This window comes from Oncorhynchus keta, chromosome 12 (assembly GCF_023373465.1).
Source record: "Oncorhynchus keta strain PuntledgeMale-10-30-2019 chromosome 12, Oket_V2, whole genome shotgun sequence".
Taxonomy (NCBI): domain Eukaryota; kingdom Metazoa; phylum Chordata; class Actinopteri; order Salmoniformes; family Salmonidae; genus Oncorhynchus; species Oncorhynchus keta.
The window spans coordinates 55,068,600-55,091,191 of record NC_068432.1 but is presented as its reverse complement, the minus strand read 5'-3'; the positions used below and the strand labels follow the sequence as shown (position 1 = coordinate 55,091,191).

Below are 22,592 nucleotides of genomic sequence, written 5' to 3'. Positions count from 1 at the left end.
ATAGGGACAGGGTCCCACTGGGGTATAGGGACAGGGTCCCACTGAGGTATAGGGACAGGGTCCCACTGGGGTATAGGGACAGGGTCCCACTGGGGTATAGGGACAGGGTCCCACTGGGGTATAGGGACAGGGTCCCACTGGGGTATAGGGACAGGGTCCCACTGGGGTATAGGGACAGGGTCCCACTGGGGTATAGGGACAGGGTCCCACTGGAATATAGGGACAGGGTCCCACTGGAATATAGGGACAGGGTCCCACTGGAATATAGGGACAGGGTCCCACTGGGGTATAGGGACAGGGTCCCACTGGGATATAGGGACAGGGTCCCACTGGAGTATAGGGACAGGGTCCCACTGGAATATAGGGACAGGGTCCCACTGGGGTAAAGGGACAGGGTCCCACTGGGGTATAGGGACAGGGTCCCACTGGGGTATAGGGACAGGGTCCCACTGGGATATAGGGACAGGGTCCCACTGGAATATAGGGACAGGGTCCCACTGGGGTAAAGGGACAGGGTCCCACTGGGGTATAGGGACAGGGTCCCACTGGGATATAGGGACAGGGTCCCACTGGGGTAAAGGGACAGGGTCCCACTGGGGTATAGGGACAGGGTCCCACTGGAATATAGGGACAGGGTCCCACTGGTGTAAAGGGACAGGGTCCCACTGGGGTATAGGGACGGGGTCCCACTGGGATATAGGGACAGGGTCCCACTGGGGCAAAGGGACAGGGTCCCACTGGGGTATAGGGACAGGGTCCCACTGGGATATAGGGACAGGGTCCCACTGGGGTAAAGGGACAGGGTCCCACTGGGGTATAGGGACAGGGTCCCACTGGGGTATAGGGACAGGGTCCCACTGGAATATAGGGACAGGGTCCCACTGGGGTAAAGGGACAGGGTCCCACTGGAGTATAGGGACAGGGTCCCACTGGGATATAGGGACAGGGTCCCACTGGGGAATAGGGACAGGGTCCCACTGGAATATAGGGACAGGGTCCCACTGGGGAATAGGGACAGGGTCCCACTGGGGAATAGGGACAGGGTCTCACTGGAATATAGGGACAGGGTCCCACAGGGATATAGGGACAGGGTCTCACTGGAATATAGGGACAGGGTCCCACTGGAGTATAGGGACAGGGTCCCACTGGAGTATAGGGACAGGGTCCCACTGGGGTATAGGGATAGGGTCCCACTGGGGTATAGGGACAGGGTTCCACTGGGATAAAGGGACAGGGTTCCACTGGGGTATAGGGGCAGGGTCCCACTGAAATATAGGGACAGGGTTCCACTGGGATATAGGGACAGGGTTCCACTGGGATATAGGGACAGGGTCCCACTGAAATATAGGGACAGGGTCCCACTGGAATACAGGGACAGGGTGCCACTGGGGTATAGGGGCAGGGTCCCACTGAAATATAGGGACAGGGTTCCACTGGGGTATAGGGGCAGGGTCCCACTGAAATATAGGAACAGGGTTCCACTGGAATATAGGGACACTGAGATCTAGGGGGTTCCACTGGAATATAGGGACAGTGTCCCACTGGGGTATAGGGACAGGGTCCCACTGGGATATAGGGTCAGGGTCCCACTGGAATATAGGGACAGGGTCCCACTGGGGTATAGGGACAGGGTCCCACTGGGGTATAGGGACAGGGTGCCACTGAGATCTAGGGACAGGGTCCCACTGGGGTATAGGGACAAGGTCCCACTGGGGTATAGGGACAAGGTCCCACTGAAATATAGGGACAGGGTCCCACTGGGGTATAGGGACAAGGTCCCACTGAAATATAGGGACAGGGTCCCACTGGGGTATAGGGACAAGGTCCCACTGGGGTATAGGGACAGGGTCCCACTGGGGTATAGGGACAGGGTCCCACTGGGGTATAGGGACAGGGTTCCACTGGGATATAGGGACAGGGTCCCACTGGGGTATAGGGACAGGGTCCCACTGGGGTATAGGGACAAGGTCCCACTGAAATATAGGGACAGGGTCCCACTGGGGTATAGGGCCAGGGTCCCACTGGGGTATAGGGACAGGGTGCCACTGAGATCTAGGGACAGGGTCCCACTGGGGTATAGGGACAGGGTCCCACTGGAATATAGGGACAGGGTCCCACTGGGGTATAGGGACAGGGTCCCACTGGGGTATAGGGACAGGGTCCCACTGGGGTATAGGGACAGGGTCCCACTGGGGTATAGGGACAGGGTGCCACTGAGATCTAGGGACAGGGTCCCACTGGGGTATAGGGACAGGGTCCCACTGGGGTATAGGGACAGGGTCCCACTGGAATATAGGGACAGGGTCCCACTGGAATATAGGGACAGGGTCCCACTGGGGTATAGGGACAGGGTCCCACTGGGGTATAGGGACAGGGTCCCACTGGGGTATAGGGACAGGGTCCCACTGGGGTATAGGGACAGGGTCCCACTGGGGTATAGGGACAGGGTCCCACTGGGGTATAGGGACAGGGTGCCACTGAGATCTAGGGACAGGGTCCCACTGGGGTATAGAGAGAGATATGGGGAGACCACTTGCGGATGAAAAAACACGAGATTTTCCTTGAACAGAAATGAAACACACACTGCGGAGGTCTGAGAATAGATTTCTGGTCTGAAACAGAAATCAGAAAGGAGGAAATGTCATGTTTAATGTTCAGTGTTCATAATGTTCATCCAACCATGTTGATGAAATGAAATAGCTGTTTTATTCCCGTTCACATTCTTTAAAAATGTTATTTTAGCACCATGTATTTGTGTCTGAGACGTGTAGCACATGACCTTACGACTGTCCCAAACCAGTTTAAAACATAAACGTTGTGGACATTGAGATGATAGTATATAATTGAGGTTTATAGGTTAGAAAGAAACTCTTGTAGCAAACCATGTCATAGTAAAATATCCAGCCTCCTGCCTGTCTGTCTGCCTCACACACACACACACACACACACACACACACACACACACACACACACACACACACACACACACACACACACACACACACACACACACACACACACACACACACACACACACACACACACACACACACACACACACACACTGCTTTAACTCCAGTTGGAAGGCAGCCATGACAGCATCCCTCCAATCCCTTACACTTCACCCTGCATGAACACAACAACAGAAACGCCCGTAATCATCTGCGTGTGTATAACTCAGGATGAGTCCCAAATGGAACCCTATTCCCTATATAGTGCACTACTTTAGACCAGAGCCCTGTGGAACCCTATTCCCTATATAGTGCACTACTTTAGACCAGAGCCCTATGGAACCCTATTCCCTATATAGTTCACTACTTTAGACCAGAGCCCTGTGGAACCCTATTCCCTATATAGTGCACTACTTTAGACCAGAGCCCTATGGAACCCTATTCCCTATATAGTGCACTACTTTAGACCAGAGCCCTATGGAACCCTATTCCCTATATAGTGCACTACTTTAGACCAGAGCCCTATGGAACCCAATTCCCTATATAGTGCACTACTTTAGACCAGAGCCCTATGGAACCCTATTCCCTATATAGTGCACTACTTTAGACCAGAGCCCTATGGAACCCTATTCCCTATATAGTTCACTACTTTAGACCAGAACCCTATGGCTCCCTATTCCCTATATAGTGCACTACTTCAGATGAAAGTGTAGAGGGAATAGGGATCATCTGGGATTTTTCCCCTAAACACTATCAGCTACAGTTGAAGTCAGAAGTTTACATACATCTTAGCCAAATATATTTAAACTCAGTTTTTCCACAATTTCTGACATTTTATCCGAGTAAAAATTCCCTGTCTTGGGCCAGTTAGGATCACCACTTTATTTTAAGAATGTGAAATGTCAGAATAATAGTAGAGAGAATTATTTATTTCAGCTTTTACTTATTTCATCACATTCCCAGTGGGTCAGAGGTTTACATACACTCAATTAGTATTTGGTAGCATTGCCTTTAAATTGTTTAACTTGGGTCAAATGCTTAAGGTAGCCTCCAATAAGCTTCCCACAATAAGTTGGGTGATTTTTGGCCCATTCCTCCTGACAGAGCTGGTGTAACTGAGTCAGGTTTGTAGGCCTCCTTGCTCGCACACGCTTTTTCAGTTCTGCCTACACATTTTCTATACGATTGAGGTCAGGGCTTTGTGATGGCCACTCCAATATCTTGACTTTGTTGCCCTCAGCCTTTTTGCCACAACTTTTGGGAGGACGCTTGGGGTCATTGTCCATTTGGAAGACTCATTTGCGACCAAGCTTTAACTTCCTGACGGATGTCTTGAGATGTTGCTTCAATATATCCACATAATTTTCCCTCTCTCATGAGAGAGGCCATCTATTTTGTGAAGTGCACCAGTCCATCCTGCAGCAAAGCACCCCACAACATGATCAAATCAAATCAAATCAAATCAAATGTATTTATATAGCCCTTCGTACATCAGCTGATATCTCAAAGTGCTGTACAGAAACCCAGCCTAAAACCCCAAACAGCAAGCAATGCAGGTGTAGAAGCACGGTGGCTAGGAAAAACTCCCTAGAAAGGCCAAAACCTAGGAAGAAACCTAGAGAGGAACCAGGCTATGTGGGGTGGCCAGTCCTCTTCTGGCTGTGCCGGGTGGAGATTATAACAGAACATGGCCAAGATGTTCAAATGTTCATAAATGACCAGCATGGTCCAATAATAATAAGGCAGAACAGTTGAAACTGGAGCAGCAGCACGGCCAGGTGGACTGGGGACAGCAAGGAGTCATCATGTCAGGTAGTCCTGAGGCATGATCCTAGGGCTCCGGTCCTCAGAGAGAGAGAAAGAAAGAAAGAAAGAATTAGAGAGAGCACACTTAAATTCACACAGGACACTGAATAGGACAGGAGAAATACTCCTGATGCTGCCACCCCCGTGCTTCACGGTTGGGATGGTGTTCTTCGGCTTGCAAGCCTCCCCCTTTTTCCTCCAAACATAACGATGGTCATTATGGCCAAACAGTTCTAGTTTTGTTTCATCAGACCAAAAGAGATTTAGCCAAAAAGTACGATCTTTGTCACCATGTGCAGTTGCAAACCGTAGTCTGGCTTTTTTTATGGCGGTTTTGGAGAAGTGGCTTCTTCCTTGCTGAGCGGCCTTTCAGGTTATGTTGATATAGGACTCGTTTTACTGTGGATATAGATCATTTTGTACCTGTTTCCTCCAGCATCTTCACATTTGCTGTTCTGGGATTGATTTGCACTTTTCTCACCAAAGTACGATCATCTCTAGGAGACAGAATGCGTCTCCTTCCTGAGCGGTATGATGGCTGCGTGGTCCCATGGTGTTTATACTTGCGTACTATTGTTTGTATAGATGAACGTGGTACCTTCAGGTGTTTGGAAATTGTTCCCAAGGATGAACCAGACTTGTGGAGGTCTACAATTATTTTTCTGAGTTCTTGGCTGATTTGTTTTTGATTTTCTCATGATGTCACGCAAAGAGGCACTGAGTTTGAAGGTAGGCCTTGAAATACATCCACAGGTACACCTCCAATTGACTCAAAATGTCAATTAGCCCATCAGAAGCTTCTAAAGCCATGACATAATTTTCTGGAATTTTCCAAGCTGTTTAAAGGCAGTCAACTTAGTGTATGTAAACTTCTGACCCACTGGAATTGTGATACAGTGAATTATAAGTGAAATAATCTGTCTGTAAACAATTGTTGGAGAATTACTTGTGTCTTGCACAAAGTAGATATCTTAACCGACTTGCCAAAACTATAGTTTGTTTACAAGAAATTTGTGGAGTGGTTGAAAAACGAGTTTTAATGACTCCAACCTAAGTTTATGTAATCTTCCGACTTCAACTGTACGTAAATCAAGAGATTAAGCCGTTCATCTTCAAATGTGGCTCCTTGGCCTTTTAATAAATTGGATTTGATGTGACACTTTACTATTAGATTTATTTCAAAAATAAATGCTGTAAGAGCTAAATGTAGCACTTCCCCCTACAAACCTCCACCCTGGTTGTCAGGAGTCCTCAGGACTGTTCTTCCCCCTACAAACCTCTACCCTGGTTGTCAGGAGTCCTCAGGACTGTTCTTCCCTCTATAAACATCTACCCTGGTTGTCAGGAGTCCTCAGGACTGTTCTTCCCTCTATAAACCTCCACCCTGGTTGTCAGGAGTCCTCAGGACTGTTCTTCCCTCTATAAACCTCCACCCTGGTTGTCAGGAGTCCTCAGGACTGTTCTTCCCTCTATAAACCTCCACCCTGGTTGTCAGGAGTCCTCAGGACTGTTCTTCCCCCTATAAACCTCTACCCTGGTTGTCAGGAGTCCTCAGGACTGTTCTTCCCTCTATAAACATCCACCCTGGTTGTCAGGAGTCCTCAGGACTGTTCTTCCCTCTATAAACATCTACCCTGGTTGTCAGGAGTCCTCAGGACTGTTCTTCCCTCTATAAACCTCCACCCTGGTTGTCAGGAGTCCTCAGGACTGTTCATCCCTCTATAAACATCTACCCTGGTTGTCAGGAGTCCTCGGGACTGTTCTTCCCTCTATAAACATCTACCCTGGTTGTCAGGAGTCCTCAGGACTGTTCTTCCCTCTATAAACCTCCACCCTGGTTGTCAGGAGTCCTCAGGACTGTTCTTCCCTCTATAAACCTCCACCCTGGTTGTCAGGAGTCCTCAGGACTGTTCTTCCCTCTATAAACCTCTACCCTGGTTGTCAGGAGTCCTCAGGACTGTTCTTCCCTCTATAAACCTCCACCCTGGTTGTCAGGAGTCCTCAGGACTGTTCTTCCCTCTATAAACCTCCACCCTGGTTGTCAGGAGTCCTCAGGACTGTTCTTCCCTCTATAAACCTCCACCCTGGTTGTCAGGAGTCCTCAGGACTGTTCTTCCCTCTATAAACCTCCACCCTGGTTGTCAGGAGTCCTCAGGACTGTTCTTCCCTCTATAAACCTCTACCCTGGTTGTCAGGAGTCCTCAGGACTGTTCTTCCCTCTATAAACCTCTACCCTGGTTGTCAGGAGTCCTCAGGACTGTTCTTCCCTCTATAAACCTCTACCCTGGTTGTCAGGAGTCCTCAGGACTGTTCTTCCCTCTATAAACCTCTACCCTGGTTGTCAGGAGTCCTCAGGACTGTTCTTACTTTAACAACAATAGCAGGGTGAGGTTTCCTGAACATTAACAGGAAGGAATGCTTTATAACAGTAGCTACAGGGGAAATGACATGTCAGGACCAGAACATTCTATTCACTTGATCTTAGCTGAATGTTCCTGCTTTACTAAGATCATGTCAGCAAAGGTGAAGATATTATTTTATCTTTATTTAACTAGGCAAGTCAGTTAAGAACAAATTCTTATTTTCAATGACGGCCTCGGAACAGTGGGTTAACTTCCTTGTTCAGGGGCAGAACAACAGATTTTTAAAAATCTTGTCAGCTCGGGGATTTGATCTAGTATTCTAGGATCAACAGAGGTCATACAGTATTCTAGGATCAACAGAGGTCATACAGTATTCTAGGATCAACAGAGGTCATACAGTATTCTAGGATCAACAGAGGTCATACAGTATTCTAGGATCAACAGAGGTCATACAGTATTCTAGGATCAACAGAGGTCATACAGTATTCTAGGATCAACAGAGGTCATACAGTATTTTAGGATCAACAGAGGTCAAACAGTATTCTAGGATCAACAGAGGTCATACAGTATTCTAAGATCAACAGAGGTCATACAGTATTCTAAGATCAACAGAGGTCAAACAGTATTCTAAGATCAACAGAGGTCATACAGTATTCTAGGATCAACAGAGGTCATACAGTATTCTAAGATCAACAGAGGTCAAACAGTATTCTAGGATCAACAGAGGTCATACAGTATTCTAGTATCAACAGAGGTCAAACAGTATTCTAAGATCAACAGAGGTCATACAGTATTCTAGGATCAACAGAGGTCATACAGTATTCTAGGATCAACAGAGGTCATACAGTATTCTAGTATCAACAGAGGTCAAACAGTATTCTAAGATCAACAGAGGTCATACAGTATTCTAGGATCAACAGAGGTCATACAGTATTCTAGGATCAACAGAGGTCATACAGTATTCTAGGATCAACAGAGGTCATACAGTATTCTAGTATCAACAGAGGTCAAACAGTATTCTAGGATCAACAGAGGTCAAACAGTATTCTAGGATCAACAGAGGTCATACAGTATTCTAGTATCAACAGAGGTCAAACAGTATTCTAGGATCAACAGAGGTCATACAGTATTCTAGTATCAACAGAGGTCAAACAGTATTCTAGTATCAACAGAGGTCAAACAGTATTCTAGGATCAACAGAGGTCATACAGTATTCTAGGATCAACAGAGGTCAAACAGTATTCTAGGATCAACAGAGGTCATACAGTATTCTAAGATCAACAGAGGTCATACAGTATTCTAGTATCAACAGAGGTCAAACAGTATTCTAGTATCAACAGAGGTCAAACAGTATTCTAGGATCAACAGAGGTCATACAGTATTCTAGTATCAACAGAGGTCAAACAGTATTCTAGTATCAACAGAGGTCAAACAGTATTCTAGTATCAACAGAGGTCAAACAGTATTCTAGGATCAACAGAGGTCATACAGTATTCTAGGATCAACAGAAAGGCCCAGGATGTTTCATGTGAAGGAAGGTTTGATACATTTGCTGCAGACTGAAAGGTGATATATGAGAGTTGTGACTATTCTTCCTGAGTAAATGATGTGTTTGTCAGAATCCTGCAGTGGATGCACAGCATGTGGGAAACTTCACACATCTTTCTCTGTCCAGGGGGTTGATACACTGCAGGCTGTGAGTGTGTGTGTGTGTCAAGAGGTCAGACCATCAGAGGGCTAGCTGCATAACAGTACCATGATCTCTTCCATATGGTCTCTCTCTCTCTCTCTCTCTCATTCAATTCAATTCAAGGGGCTTTATTGTTAAGGGAATCATATGTTAACATTGCCAAAGCAAGTGAAATAGATAATAAACAAAAGTGAAATCAACAATAGAAAATGAACAGTAAACATTACATTACACGTAATTCCAAATGAACAAAGACATACATATGGGTTGTATTTATAATGTTGTTTGTTGTTCACTGCTTGACCTTTTCTTTTGGCAACCAGTCACTAATCTTGTTGCTGTGATGTCACACTGTGGTATTTCACTCTGTAGATATGTGATTTTATCAAAATTGGGTTTGTTTTTCTAATTCTGTTATCTAAGGGAAATATGTGTCTCTAATATGTTCATACATTTGGCAGGAGGTTAGGAAGTGCAGCTCAGTTTCCACCTCGTGTTGTGGGCAGTGTGCACATAGCCTGTCTTCTCTTGAGAGCCATGTCTGCCTACGGCGGCCTTTCTCAATAGCAAGGCTATACTCACTGAGTCTATACATAGTCAAAACTTTCCTTAAGTTTGGTCAGTCACAGTGGTCAGGTATTCTGCCACTGTGTACTCTCTGTTTAGAGCCAAATAGCATTCTAGTTTGCTCTGTTTTTTGGTAAATTCTTTCCAATGTGTCAAGTAATTATCTTTTTGTTTCCTCGTGACATGGTTGAGTCTAATTATGTTGCTGTCCTGGGGCTCTGTAGGGTGTGTTTGTGTTTGTGAACAGAGCCCCAGGACCAGCTTGCTTCGGGGACTCTTCTCCAGGTTCATCTCTCTGTAGGTGGTGTCTTTGTTATGGAAGGTTTGGGAATTGCTTCCTTTTAGGTGGTTGTAGAATTTAACGTCTCTTTCTGGATTTGGATAATTAGCGGGTATCGGCGTAATTCTGCTCTGCGTGCATTATCTGGTGCTCTACGTTGTGAACTGAGGATATTTTTGCAGAGGCCTCAATTTTGTGTTTGTCCTATTTAGTGAATTCTTGGTTGGTGAGCGGACCCCAGATCTCGTGGGGCTTCGTGGGTGTCAGTTGTCTATGTGTGCAGAGGGTCCCTGGTTCACGGCGAGGAGAGGGACGGAAGCTATACTGTTACACTCACAACCCTAAACGGCAATGGGTTCTATAACTGATTCAAGTATTTTTAGTCAGATCCTAATTGGTATGTTGAAGTTTATGTTGCTTTTGATGGCATAGAATGCCCTTCTTGCCATGTCTCTCAGATCGTTCACAGCTTTGTGGAAGTTACCTGTGGTGCTGATGTTTAGGCTGAGGTATGTATAGTTTTTTGTGTTTTCTAGGGCAACGGTGTCTCGATGGAATGAGCATTTATGGTTCTGGCAACCTGTGGTGCTGATGTTTAGGCCATTATGATCTGATGCTTCTGTCCCCAACCAAGGAGGGCCCAGGTCTGACAGAATCTGTGCAGAAGATCTAGGTGCTGCTGTAGAACCTCCTTGGTTTGGGACAGAAGCACGAGATCATCAGCAAACAGTAGACACTTGACTTCAGATTCTAGTAGGGTGAGACTGTTCTAGTGCACTCACCAATTCATTGATATACACTATATACACAAACGTATGTGGACACCACTTCAAATTAGTGGATACAGCTATTTCAGTCACACCAGTTGCTGGCAGGTGTATACAATCAAGCACACAGCCATGCAATCTCCATAGACAAACATTGGCAGTAGAATGGCCTTACTGAAGAGCTCAGTGACTTTCAACGTGGCACCGTCATAGGATGCCACCTTCCCAACACGTCAGTTCATGAAATTTCTGCCCTGCTAGAGCTGCCTCGGTCAACTGTAAGTGCTGTTATTGTGAAGTGGAAATGTCTTGGAGCAACAACAGCTCAGCTGCGAAGTGGTAGGCCACACATGATCACAGAACAGAGAGTGCTGAAGCGTAAAAATAATTTGTCCAACGTCGGGAGCTTCATGAAATGGGTTTCCATGGCCGAGCAGCCGCACACAAGCATAAGATCACCAAGTGTCGGCTGAAGTGGTGTAAAGCTTGCCGCCATTGGACTCTGGAGCAGTGGAAACCTGTTCTCTGGAGCAGTGGAAACCTGTTCTCTGGAGCAGTGGAAACCTGTTCTCTGGAGCAGTGGAAACCTGTTCTCTGGAGCAGTGGAAACCTGTTCTCTGGAGCAGTGGAAACCTGTTCTCTGGAGCAGTGGAAACCTGTTCTCTGGAGCAGTGGAAACCTGTTCTCTGGAGCAGTGGAAACCTGTTCTCTGGAGCAGTGGAAACCTGTTCTCTGGAGCAGTGGAAACCTGTTCTCTGGAGCAGGGAAACCTGTTCTCTGGAGCAGTGGAAACCTGTTCTCAGTGGAAACCTGTTCTCTGGAGCAGTGGCAGTGGAAACATGTTCTCTGGAGCAGTGGAAACCTGTTCTCTGGAGCAGTGGAAACCTGTTCTCTGAGAGCAGTTCTCTGGGAAACCTGTTCTCTGGAGCAGTGGAAACCTGTTCTCTGGAGCAGTGGAAACCTGTTCTCTGGAGCAGTGGAAACCTGTTCTCTGGAGCAGTGGAAACCTGTTCTCTGGAGCAGTGGAAACCTGTTCTCTGGAGCAGTGGAAACCTGTTCTCTGGAGCAGTGGAAACCTGTTCTCTGGAGCAGTGGAAACCTGTTCTCTGGAGCAGTGGAAACGCGTTCTCTGGAGCAGCTGCATCCCTGTCTCATCCCCCAGCCCTGACAAAAGAAACTAGTGTGGGTTTTTTTGCCAATTTTAACTGCACACTTATTGTGTACATCATGTATTTCTCTGGAGCTCTTCTCTGGAGCAGCTCTCTCTCTGTCTCTCTCAGCTCTCAAAAGTCTCTTTTGGCTAATTTTCTCTCTCTCTCTCTCTCTCTCTCTCTCTCTCTCTCTCTCTCTCTCTCTCTCTCTCTCTCTCTCTCTCTCTCTCTCTCTCTCTCTCTCTCTCTCTCTCTCTCTCTCTCTCTCTCTCTGTGCTGTGCTGTGCTGTGCTGTGCTGTGCTGTGCTCTCTCATTCTCCACCAGTTGTAAATCACAGCTAGCTCAGAGACAGATAACAGGCAAAGCCAGAACGGCTTTGAAACACTGACCCATCATTCCTGCCTGACCAACTGGTCAGTGTACTTTAGGTGGATGGATATCCCCCACTAGTCACTTGAAAGGAGAGTAGAGCTGTTGCTGATTTACAGCTCGAGGAATGTTTCTGGTCATGGTCATGTCAGAGCTATGACACTGCATTGGCATTTTGTTTTGAACAATGCAGATTAATCTCAGATGCTTCCATCTTTATATGTGAGACAAAAATAAATTGGTGCTCTAAGTAACAATGGCTGCCGGATGGAAAACTGGCAACAAGTAAATTGCGTTCAGATGGGTATGGTCTCCCCATGGTCTCCCCATGGTCTCCCCATGGTCTCCTCATGGTCTCCCCATGGTCTCCCCATGGTCTCCCCATGGTCTCCCCATGGTCTCCCCATGGTCTCCCCATGGTCTCCCCATGGTCTCCCCATGGTCTCCCCATGGTCTCCCCATGGTCTCCCCATGGTCTCCCCATGGTCTCCCCATGGTCTCCCCATGGTCTCCCCATGGTCTCCCCATGGTCTCCCCATGGTCTCCCCATGGTCTCCATGAAATGAACTCTGATACATTAACATTCCATTGAATCCATACATTAGGGTTAAACACAGGGGGAAGGAAGGGAACCACCACAGACTGCATGTATTACCTGATTGTACTACAACTAATGATGATGATGATGGATGTGATCGGGCTGATAACCTGTCAGGGTAGACGTAAAATAGTATACGGAAATCTGAGATTATTTTCGCAAACAATTATTGTGATTCATCACACACACACACACACACACACACACACACACACACACACACACACACACACACACACACACACACACACACACACACACACACACACACACACACACACACACACACACCTTACCCACTACATTTGCACACACCTTATGCTCTCCTATCAACAAACAACACACACACACACACACACACACACACACACACACACACACACACAGCCTAACACACAACACACACACACACACAGCACACAGGAAAACACACTAGACATGCTCGTTCAGGGGCTCCTTTACAAACAACCATAAGCTCAGACGCTCAACGGTTGTTCCATCCCAACTCCAGAAAGGACCTGATGTACGAACGTATATACAGTTGTTTGAGAAAACATGCAAGATTGAGCAAAATTGACAAAAATGGGGAGATTTGATTAACCATCGTCAAGTCCTAGGTGATGGAGATCAGATCCACCCCCATTCCCCTGAAACACACACACACACGCTGCCCCCCCCAAGCATCTCTGGTGCAGTCAGACCTTTTGGTTATTTAGTGTCACCAAGGTCACAATAATTTGCCCCCCTCTCTGATTGTCCAGGTGTGCCCCCTCCTCATGGGTTACTGCAGCCAGTGTTAACAGTGCTGCCACTACCTGGGTGGGGGGCACCCCACCGGAATCCCCACTATATTTGCATGTAATACCTTGTATATTATGCTCTCCTATCAATCAAATTTCAATCAAATTTATTTTTTATAAAGCCCTTCTTACATCAGCTGATATCTCAAAGTGCTATACAGAAACCCCCCCAGCCTAAAACCCCCAATCAGCAAGCAATGCAGGTGTAGAAGCACGGTGGCTAGGAAAACTCCCTAGAAATGCTCGTATCAGGGGGCTCTGGCTTTATAGGATCAACCCTGTCAGGGGGCTCTGGCTTTATAGGATCAACCCTGTCAGGCAGGCTGTCAGGGGGCTCTGGCTTTATAGGATCAACCCTGTCAGGGGGCTCTGGCTTTATAGGATCAACCCTGTCAGGCAGGCTGTCAGGGGGCTCTGGCTTTATAGGATCAACCCTGTCAGGCAGGCCGTCAGGGGGCTCTGGCTTTATAGGATCAACCCTGTCAGGCAGGCCGTCAGGGGGCTCTGGCTTTATAGGATCAACCCTGTCAGGCAGGCTGTCAGGGGGCTCTGGCTTTATAGGATCAACCCTGTCAGGCAGGCTGTCAGGGGCTCTGGCTTTATAGGATCAACCCTGTCAGGCAGGCTGTCAGGGGGCTCTGGCTTTATAGGATCAACCCTGTCAGGCAGGCTGTCAGGGGGCTCTGGCTTTATAGGATCAACCCTGTCAGGCAGGCTGTCAGGGGGCTCTGGCTTTATAGGATCAACCCTGTCAGGCAGGCCGTCAGGGGGCTCTGGCTTTATAGGATCAACCCTGTCAGGCAGGCTGTCAGGGGGCTCTGGCTTTATAGGATCAACCCTGTCAGGCAGGCTGTCAGGGGGCTCTGGCTTTATAGGATCAACCCTGTCAGGCAGGCCGTCAGGGGGCTCTGGCTTTATAGGATCAACCCTGTCAGGCAGGCTGTCAGGGGGCTCTGGCTTTATAGGATCAACCCTGTCAGGCAGGCTGTCAGGGGGCTCTGGCTTTATAGGATCAACCCTGTCAGGCAGGCTGTCAGGGGGCTCTGGCTTTATAGGATCAACCCTGTCAGGCAGGCTGTCAGGGGGCTCTGGCTTTATAGGATCAACCCTGTCAGGCAGGCCGTCAGGGGGCTGTGGCTTTATAGGATCAACCCTGTCAGGGGGCTCTGGCTTTATAGGATCAACCCTGTCAGGCAGGCTGTCAGGGGGCTCTGGCTTTATAGGATCAACCCTGTCAGGCAGGCCGTCAGGGGGCTCTGGCTTTATAGGATCAACCCTGTCAGGCCGGCTGTCTTGACGGCGCTGTGCTGCTCTAGTAGGTCTCTGACCACATTCCTCTTTCTGTTTTGTCTGCATACAGGCAACTTACATTACAGAAGGACCATAAAACAGACATGGACTTCCTCTTTAGTGTCTCTCAGGCGGGTGTCTAGGGTATAGGGTTGGAGACCGTTCCGTTACCATAGGAGAATATAGATGTATAATTCATTATAAAATGTATATCCCTCATCTGGAACAACATTGAAAAGCTCTTTCGCTCAACAGACACACACCGGTTCCGGGATATGAAACCATTTCCTTTCTCACTCGCTTAAAACGCCACACTTTTACAAAACACCAGCAACAAAAAAACAAACACACACAACACATCCTTCCATCACAACACATTCACAAAGACCCATATACTGTGCCTTCTATGTCTTCGTTTGGCTATGTTTATCATATAGCATGTGGATTGAGTGCTTTTGTGTTCCAATTCGTTATATTTAAAGATGTGTTATTTATTGAAACTAGTCATCCTTTCTACTAATGCCATCAGATCAGATTTATAAAATACTATAAATGGAAAGTTAAATCATTATGTTACAACATTCCCAGATCTGTATGTTCTGTCTTGAATGATACCAGAAAGTACAAAGCCTGGTCTCAGATCTGTATGTTCTGTCTTGAATGATACCAGAAAGTACAAAGCCTGGTCTCAGATCTGTATGTTCTGTCTTGAATGATACCAGAAAGTACAAAGCCTGGTCTCAGATCTGTATATTCTAAGTGTATATAAAGTGTATCAGTATAGAGAGTAAATCAAATCAAATCAAATTGTATTGGTCACATACATATATTTAGCAGATGTTATTGCAGGTGTAGCTAAATGCTTGTGTTCCCAGCTCCAACAGTACAGTAATATCTAGCTAAATGCTTGTGTTCCTAGCTCCAACAGTACAGTAATATCTAGCTAAATGCTTGTGTTCCTAGCTCCAACAGTACAGTAATATCTAGCTAAATGCTTGTGTTCCTAGCTCCAACAGTACAGTAATATCTAGCTAAATGCTTGTGTTCCTAGCTCCAACAGTACAGTAATATCTAGCTAAATGCTTGTGTTCCTAGCTCCAACAGTACAGTAATATCTAGCTAAATGCTTGTGTTCCTAGCTTCAACAGTGCAGTAATATCTAACTAAATGCTTGTGTTCCCAGCTCCAACAGTGCAGTAGTATCTAACTAAATGCTTGTGTTCCCAGCTCCAACAGTACAGTAATATCTAAATAAATGCTTGTGTTCCTAGCTCCAACAGTGCAGTAGTATCTAACTAAATGCTTGTGTTTCTAGCTCCAACAGTACAGTAATATCTAAATAAATGCTTGTGTTCCTAGCTCCAACAGTGCAGTAGTATCTAACTAAATGCTTGTGTTTCTAGCTCCAACAGTGCAGTAATATCTAACTAAATGCTTGTGTTTCTAGCTCCAACAGTGCAGTAATATCTAACTAAATGCTTGTGTTCCTAGCTCCAACAGTGCAGTAATATCTAGCTAAATGCTTGTGTTCCTAGCTCCAACAGTGCAGTAATATCTAACTAAATGCTTGTGTTCCTGGCTCCAACAGTGCAGTAGTATCTAACTAAATGCTTGTGTTCCTGGCTCCAACAGTGCAGTAATATCTAACTAAATGCTTGTGTTTCTAGTTCCAACAGTGCAGTAATATCTAACTAAATGCTTGTGTTCCTAGCTCCAACAGTGCAGTAATATCTAACTAAATGCTTGTGTTCCTAGCTCCAACAGTGCAGTAGTATCTAACTAAATGCTTGTGTTCCCAGCTCCAACAGTGCAGTAATATCTAGCTAAATGCTTGTGTTCCTAGCTCCAACAGTGCAGTAGTATCTAGCTAAATGCTTGTGTTCCTAGCTCCAACAGTGCAGTAATATCTAGCTAAATGCTTGTGTTCCTAGCTCCAACAGTGCAGTAATATCTAGCTAAATGCTTGTGTTCCTAGCTCCAACAGTGCAGTAATATCTAGCTAAATGCTTGTGTTCCTAGCTCCAACAGTGCAGTAGTATCTAACTAAATGCTTGTGTTCCTAGCTCCAACAGTGCAGTAGTATCTAACTAAATGCTTGTGTTCCTAGCTCCAACAGTTCAGTAATATCTAACTAAATGCTTGTGTTCCGAGCTCCAACAGTGCAGTAATATCTAACTAAATACTTGTGTTCCTAGCTCCAACAGTGCAGTAATATCTAACTAAATGCTTGTGTTCCTAGCTCCAACAGTGCAGTAATATCTAACTAAATGCTTGTGTTCCTAGCTCCAACAGTGCAGTAATATCTAACTAAATGCTTGTGTTCCGAGCTCCAACAGTGCAGTAATATCTAACTAAATACTTGTGTTCCTAGCTCCAACAGTGCAGTAATATCTAACTAAATGCTTGTGTTCCTAGCTCCAACAGTAATATCTAACTAAATGCTTGTGTTTCTAGCTCCAACAGTGCAGTAATATCTAACTAAATGCTTGTGTTTCTAGCTCCAACAGTGCAGTAATATCTAACTAAATGCTTGTGTTCCTAGCTCCAACAGTAATATCTAACTAAATGCTTGTGTTTCTAGCTCCAACAGTGCAGTAGTATCTAACTAAATGCTTGTGTTTCTAGCTCCAACAGTACAGTAATATCTGTCCCCCACAGATACTACTTACTGATACTAATGTCCCCAATATCATGTAGAGGTCAATGTGTTGCTGATACTAATGTCCCCAATATCATGTAGAGGTCAATGTGTTACTGATACTAATGTCCCAATATCATGTAGAGGTCAATGTGTTACTGATACTAATGTCCCCAATATCATGTAGAGGTCAATGTGTTGCTGATACTAATGTCCCCAATATCATGTAGAGGTCAATGTGTTGCTGATACTAATGTCCCCAATATCATGTAGAGGTCAATGTGTTACTGATACTAATGTCCCCAATATCATGTAGAGGTCAATGTGTTACTGATACTAATGTCCCCAATATCATGTAGAGGTCAATGTGTTACTGATACTAATGTCCCCAATATCATGTAGAGGTCAATGTGTTACTGATACTAATGTCCCCAATATCATGTAGAGGTCAATGTGTTACTGATACTAATGTCCCCAATATCACGTAGAGGTCAATGTGTTACTGATACTAATGTCCCCAATATCATGTAGAGGTCAATGTGTTGCTGATACTAATGTCCCCAATATCATGTAGAGGTCAATGTGTTACTGATACTAATGTCCCCAATATCATGTAGAGGTCAATGTGTTGCTGATACTAATGTCCCCAATATCATGTAGAGGTCAATGTGTTACTGATACTAATGTCCCCAATATCACGTAGAGGTCAATGTGTTACTGATACTAATGTCCCCAATATCACGTAGAGGTCAATGTGTTACTGATACTAATGTCCCCAATATCATGTAGAGGTCAATGTGTTACTGATACTAATGTCCCCAATATCATGTAGAGGTCAATGTGTTACTGATACTAATGTCCCCAATATCATGTAGAGGTCAATGTGTTGCTGATACTAATGTCCCCAATATCATGTAGAGGTCAATGTGTTACTGATACTAATGTCCCCAATATCATGTAGAGGTCAATGTGTTACTGATACTAATGTCCCCAATATCACGTAGAGGTCAATGTGTTACTGATACTAATGTCCCCAATATCATGTAGAGGTCAATGTGTTACTGATACTAATGTCCCCAATATCATGTAGAGGTCAATGTGTTACTGATACTAATGTCCCCAATATCACGTAGAGGTCAATGTGTTGCTGATACTAATGTCCCCAATATCATGTAGAGGTCAATGTGTTGCTGATACTAATGTCCCCAATATCATGTAGAGGTCAATGTGTTACTGATACTAATGTCCCCAATATCATGTAGAGGTCAATGTGTTACTGATACTAATGTCCCCAATATCATGTAGAGGTCAATGTGTTGCTGATACTAATGTCCCCAATATCATGTAGAGGTCAATGTGTTACTGATACTAATGTCCCCAATATCACGTAGAGGTCAATGTGTTACTGATACTAATGTCCCCAATATCACGTAGAGGTCAATGTGTTACTGATACTAATGTCCCCAATATCATGTAGAGGTCAATGTGTTACTGATACTAATGTCCCCAATATCACGTAGAGGTCAATGTGTTACTGATACTAATGTCCCCAATATCACGTAGAGGTCAATGTGTTACTGATACTAATGTCCCCAATATCATGTAGAGGTCAATGTGTTACTGATACTAATGTCCCCAATATCACGTAGAGGTCAATGTGTTACTGATACTAATGTCCCCAATATCATGTAGAGGTCAATGTGTTGCTGATACTAATGTCCCCAATATCATGTAGAGGTCAATGTGTTACTGATACTAATGTCCCCAATATCACGTAGAGGTCAATGTGTTACTGATACTAATGTCCCCAATATCACGTAGAGGTCAATGTGTTACTGATACTAATGTCCCCAATATCATGTAGAGGTCAATGTGTTACTGATACTAATGTCCCCAATATCATGTAGAGGTCAATGTGTTGCTGATACTAATGTCCCCAATATCATGTAGAGGTCAATGTGTTACTGATACTAATGTCCCCAATATCACGTAGAGGTCAATGTGTTACTGATACTAATGTCCCCAATATCACGTAGAGGTCAATGTGTTACTGATACTAATGTCCCCAATATCATGTAGAGGTCAATGTGTTGCTGATACTAATGTCCCCAATATCATGTAGAGGTCAATGTGTTACTGATACTAATGTCCCCAATATCACGTAGAGGTCAATGATGGGAAACTGTACACCTTTGTTTACTAATGATGTCATAGCCCAACCAAATAAACAATTTCTTTTCACTTTGTCTTGTGTTTTATTATCTCTGATACTTATCTCCTTTTGTAAATTGTGTGTCTCTGTCTGTCTGTCTGTCTGTCCCAGGTGATGCCCTAGACATAGCGGACCTGACCTTGGTGAACCCTGACCCCATGGTGACATCATCAGACTCCTCCCTCCATTGTGTCAGTAGTGACTGGACCTCCCGGCAGGACATTGTTACATCCAGCTCCAGCAGTACCCTGGGTAATGGGGATATGGGACTTTCACATTTCCGTTTGTAAATTCTAACATGTCAAATCACAATTACAATTGTTGTTGTTGTTGTTGTTGTTGTTGTTGTTGTTGTTTTATTTCACCATACACTTTCTTGTTACATTAAAATGTGTTATTGTGTAGTTATTGTATTTCCAACACATTTTTAACATGTACATTTCCGTCAGGTATGGGCCGTGACTTCCCCCTGACCCACCCCCAGAGCCTGCCTGTCAGCCCTGATACAGCCTACCACCATGCCTCCAAGATCGAATGGAAAACTCGCAGTGATATCTTTGGAGAATTCTACTGCAGGGCCAGAAAGAGTGACAAAAATCAGATATATACTTACAAGATGCTGAATGAAGGTAATAACGCATTGATATTGTGTTCTAGACTGTACAGTTCTGTATTTTCTATGGGCAAAAAGAAATGTGTTATGTTTAGAGGTTTTTCGGGTGGCTCCTAAATTAAACAAGTTCACCATTGCCATGTTTTCTGCCACATTCCATTATGATAAACTGTTATTCCGACTCCCTAATGAAACGCAAAACAATGTCAAGCCTACAGACAGACAGCGGGGTTGATTTCTTCTTCCTGTCAGACTGTTTGTTTGCCTGATGCCTTCCCTTCTGGACCCTAAGTCACACGGCGAGGTCACAGCGAAACTGTGCCACCATTAATCCCCCCCCCCCTTCTGTCTGTTTGGCTTTGATTGTTTTCATTAGGGAGTTACAATAACATTATTTCTGTTCGTTGTTTATTTAATATTTGTGGACTACGTGACAAGAGTTACACAACAATTACTTAAATCTAGGAGGAAACGAAGCATAATTGGAGAACTCTTCCAGTCTGCTGTGTTTCCTGGTTTCTGCTGTCTGTTTCCTGGTTTCTGCTGTCTGTTTCCTGGTTTCTGCTGTCTGTTTCCTGGTTTCTGCTGTCTGTTTCCTGGTTTCTGCTGTCTGTTTCCTGGTTTCTGCTGTGTTTCCTGGTTTCTGCTGTCTGTTTCCTGGTTTCTGGTGTCTGTTTCCTGGTTTCTGCTGTGTTTCCTGGTTTCTGCTGTGTTTCCTGGTTTCTGCTGTCTGTTTCCTGGTTTCTGCTGTCTGTTTCCTGGTTTCTGCTGTCTGTTTCCTGGTTTCTGCTGTGTTTCCTGGTTTCTGCTGTCTGTTTCCTGGTTTCTGCTGTCTGTTTCCTGGTTTCTGCTGTCTGTTTCCTGGTTTCTGCTGTCTGTTTCCTGGTTTCTGCTGTCTGTTTCCTGGTTTCTGTTTCCTGGTTTCTGTTTCCTGGTTTCTGCTGTCTGTTTCCTGGTTTCTGCTGTCTGTTTCCTGGTTTCTGCTGTGTTTCCTGGTTTCTGCTGTCTGTTTCCTGGTTTCTGCTGTCTGTTTCCTGGTTTTGGCTGTCTGTTTCCTGGTTTCTGCTGTCTGTTTCCTGGTTTCTGCTGTCTGTTTCCTGGTTTCTGCTGTCTGTTTCCTGGTTTCTGCTGTGTTTCCTGGTTTCTGCTGTGTTTCCTGGTTTATGCTGTCTGTTTCCTGGTTTCTGCTGTGTTTCCTGGTTTCTGCTGTCTGTTTCCTGGTTTCTGCTGTCTGTTTCCTGGTTTCTGCTGTCTGTTTCCTGGTTTCTGCTGTCTGTTTCCTGGTTTCTGCTGTCTGTTTCCTGGTTTCTGCTGTCTGTTTCCTGGTTTCTGCTGTCTGTTTCCTGCTGTGTTTCCTGGTTTCTGCTGTCTGTTTCCTGGTTTCTGCTGTCTGTTTCCTGGTTTCTGCTGTCTGTTTCCTGGTTTCTGCTGTCTGTTTCCTGGTTTCTGCTGTGTTTCCTGGTTTCTGCTGTCTGTTTCCTGGTTTCTGCTGTGTTTCCTGGTTTCTGCTGTCTGTTTCCTGGTTTCTGCTGTCTGTTTCCTGGTTTCTGCTGTGTTTCCTGGTTTCTGCTGTCTGTTTCCTGGTTTCTGCTGTCTGTTTCCTGGTTTCTGCTGTCTGTTTCCTGCTGTGTTTCCTGGTTTCTGCTGTCTGTTTCCTGGTTTCTGCTGTCTGTTTCCTGGTTTCTGCTGTCTGTTTCCTGGTTTCTGCTGTGTTTCCTGGTTTCTGCTGTCTGTTTCCTGGTTTCTGCTGTCTGTTTCCTGGTTTCTGCTGTCTGTTTCCTGGTTTCTGCTGTCTGTTTCCTGGTTTCTGCTGTCTGTTTCCTGGTTTCTGCTGTCTGTTTCTTATTCTACCATTGTGTTTATATTTTCCCCTAGCTGCATTCCTGCCAGAGTCCTGTGTCCTGGTTTCTGCTGTCTGTTTCCTGGTTTCTGCTGTCTGTTTCCTGGTTTCTGCTGTCTGTTTCCTGGTTTCTGCTGTGTTTCCTGGTTTCTGCTGTCTGTTTCCTGGTTTCTGCTGTCTGTTTCCTGGTTTCTGCTGTCTGTTTCCTGGTTTCTGCTGTCTGTTTCCTGGTTTCTGCTGTCTGTTTCCTGGTTTCTGCTGTCTGTTTCCTGGTTTCTGCTGTCTGTTTCCTGGTTTCTGCTGTCTGTTTCTTATGCTACCATTGTGTTTATATTTTCCCCTAGCTGCATTCCTGCCAGAGTCCCTGACCATCACAGTCAGTATAGGAGAAGATGTCAACATCTCTTTCACACGCAGGAAAGTGTTTGCAGAGGACGCAGTCATCTATAAGAATGGTAAACCTTTCACTATGTAGCCTAAACCTAATAATATGTTTTACATTTACATTTACATTTAAGTCATTTAGCAGACGCTCTTATCCAGAGCGACTTAAGTGAGAATAGGCATTGAAGCCTATGTAACAGTATAACTTTAGACCATCCCCTTGCCCATACCCGGGCAAGAAACCAGGGACCCTCTGCACACATCAACAACAG

At 45.3% G+C, this 22,592-nt stretch overlaps 1 protein-coding gene across 42 annotated transcripts in view; it reads left to right on the top strand.

Moving 5' to 3' along the window:
* tek (TEK tyrosine kinase, endothelial) overlaps nucleotides 1–22,592 on the top strand; it is a 100,283-nt gene that overhangs the window by 8,072 nt on the left and 69,619 nt on the right. For all 42 annotated transcript variants that reach the window (XM_052458661.1, XM_052458677.1, XM_052458676.1 and 39 more), the window contains exons 2-4: nucleotides 19,595–19,735; nucleotides 19,933–20,112; nucleotides 22,281–22,391. In XM_052458661.1, coding sequence (XP_052314621.1) covers nucleotides 19,595–19,735; nucleotides 19,933–20,112; nucleotides 22,281–22,391 — 432 coding nt within the window. The remainder of the gene's footprint in view (nucleotides 1–19,594; nucleotides 19,736–19,932; nucleotides 20,113–22,280; nucleotides 22,392–22,592) is intronic.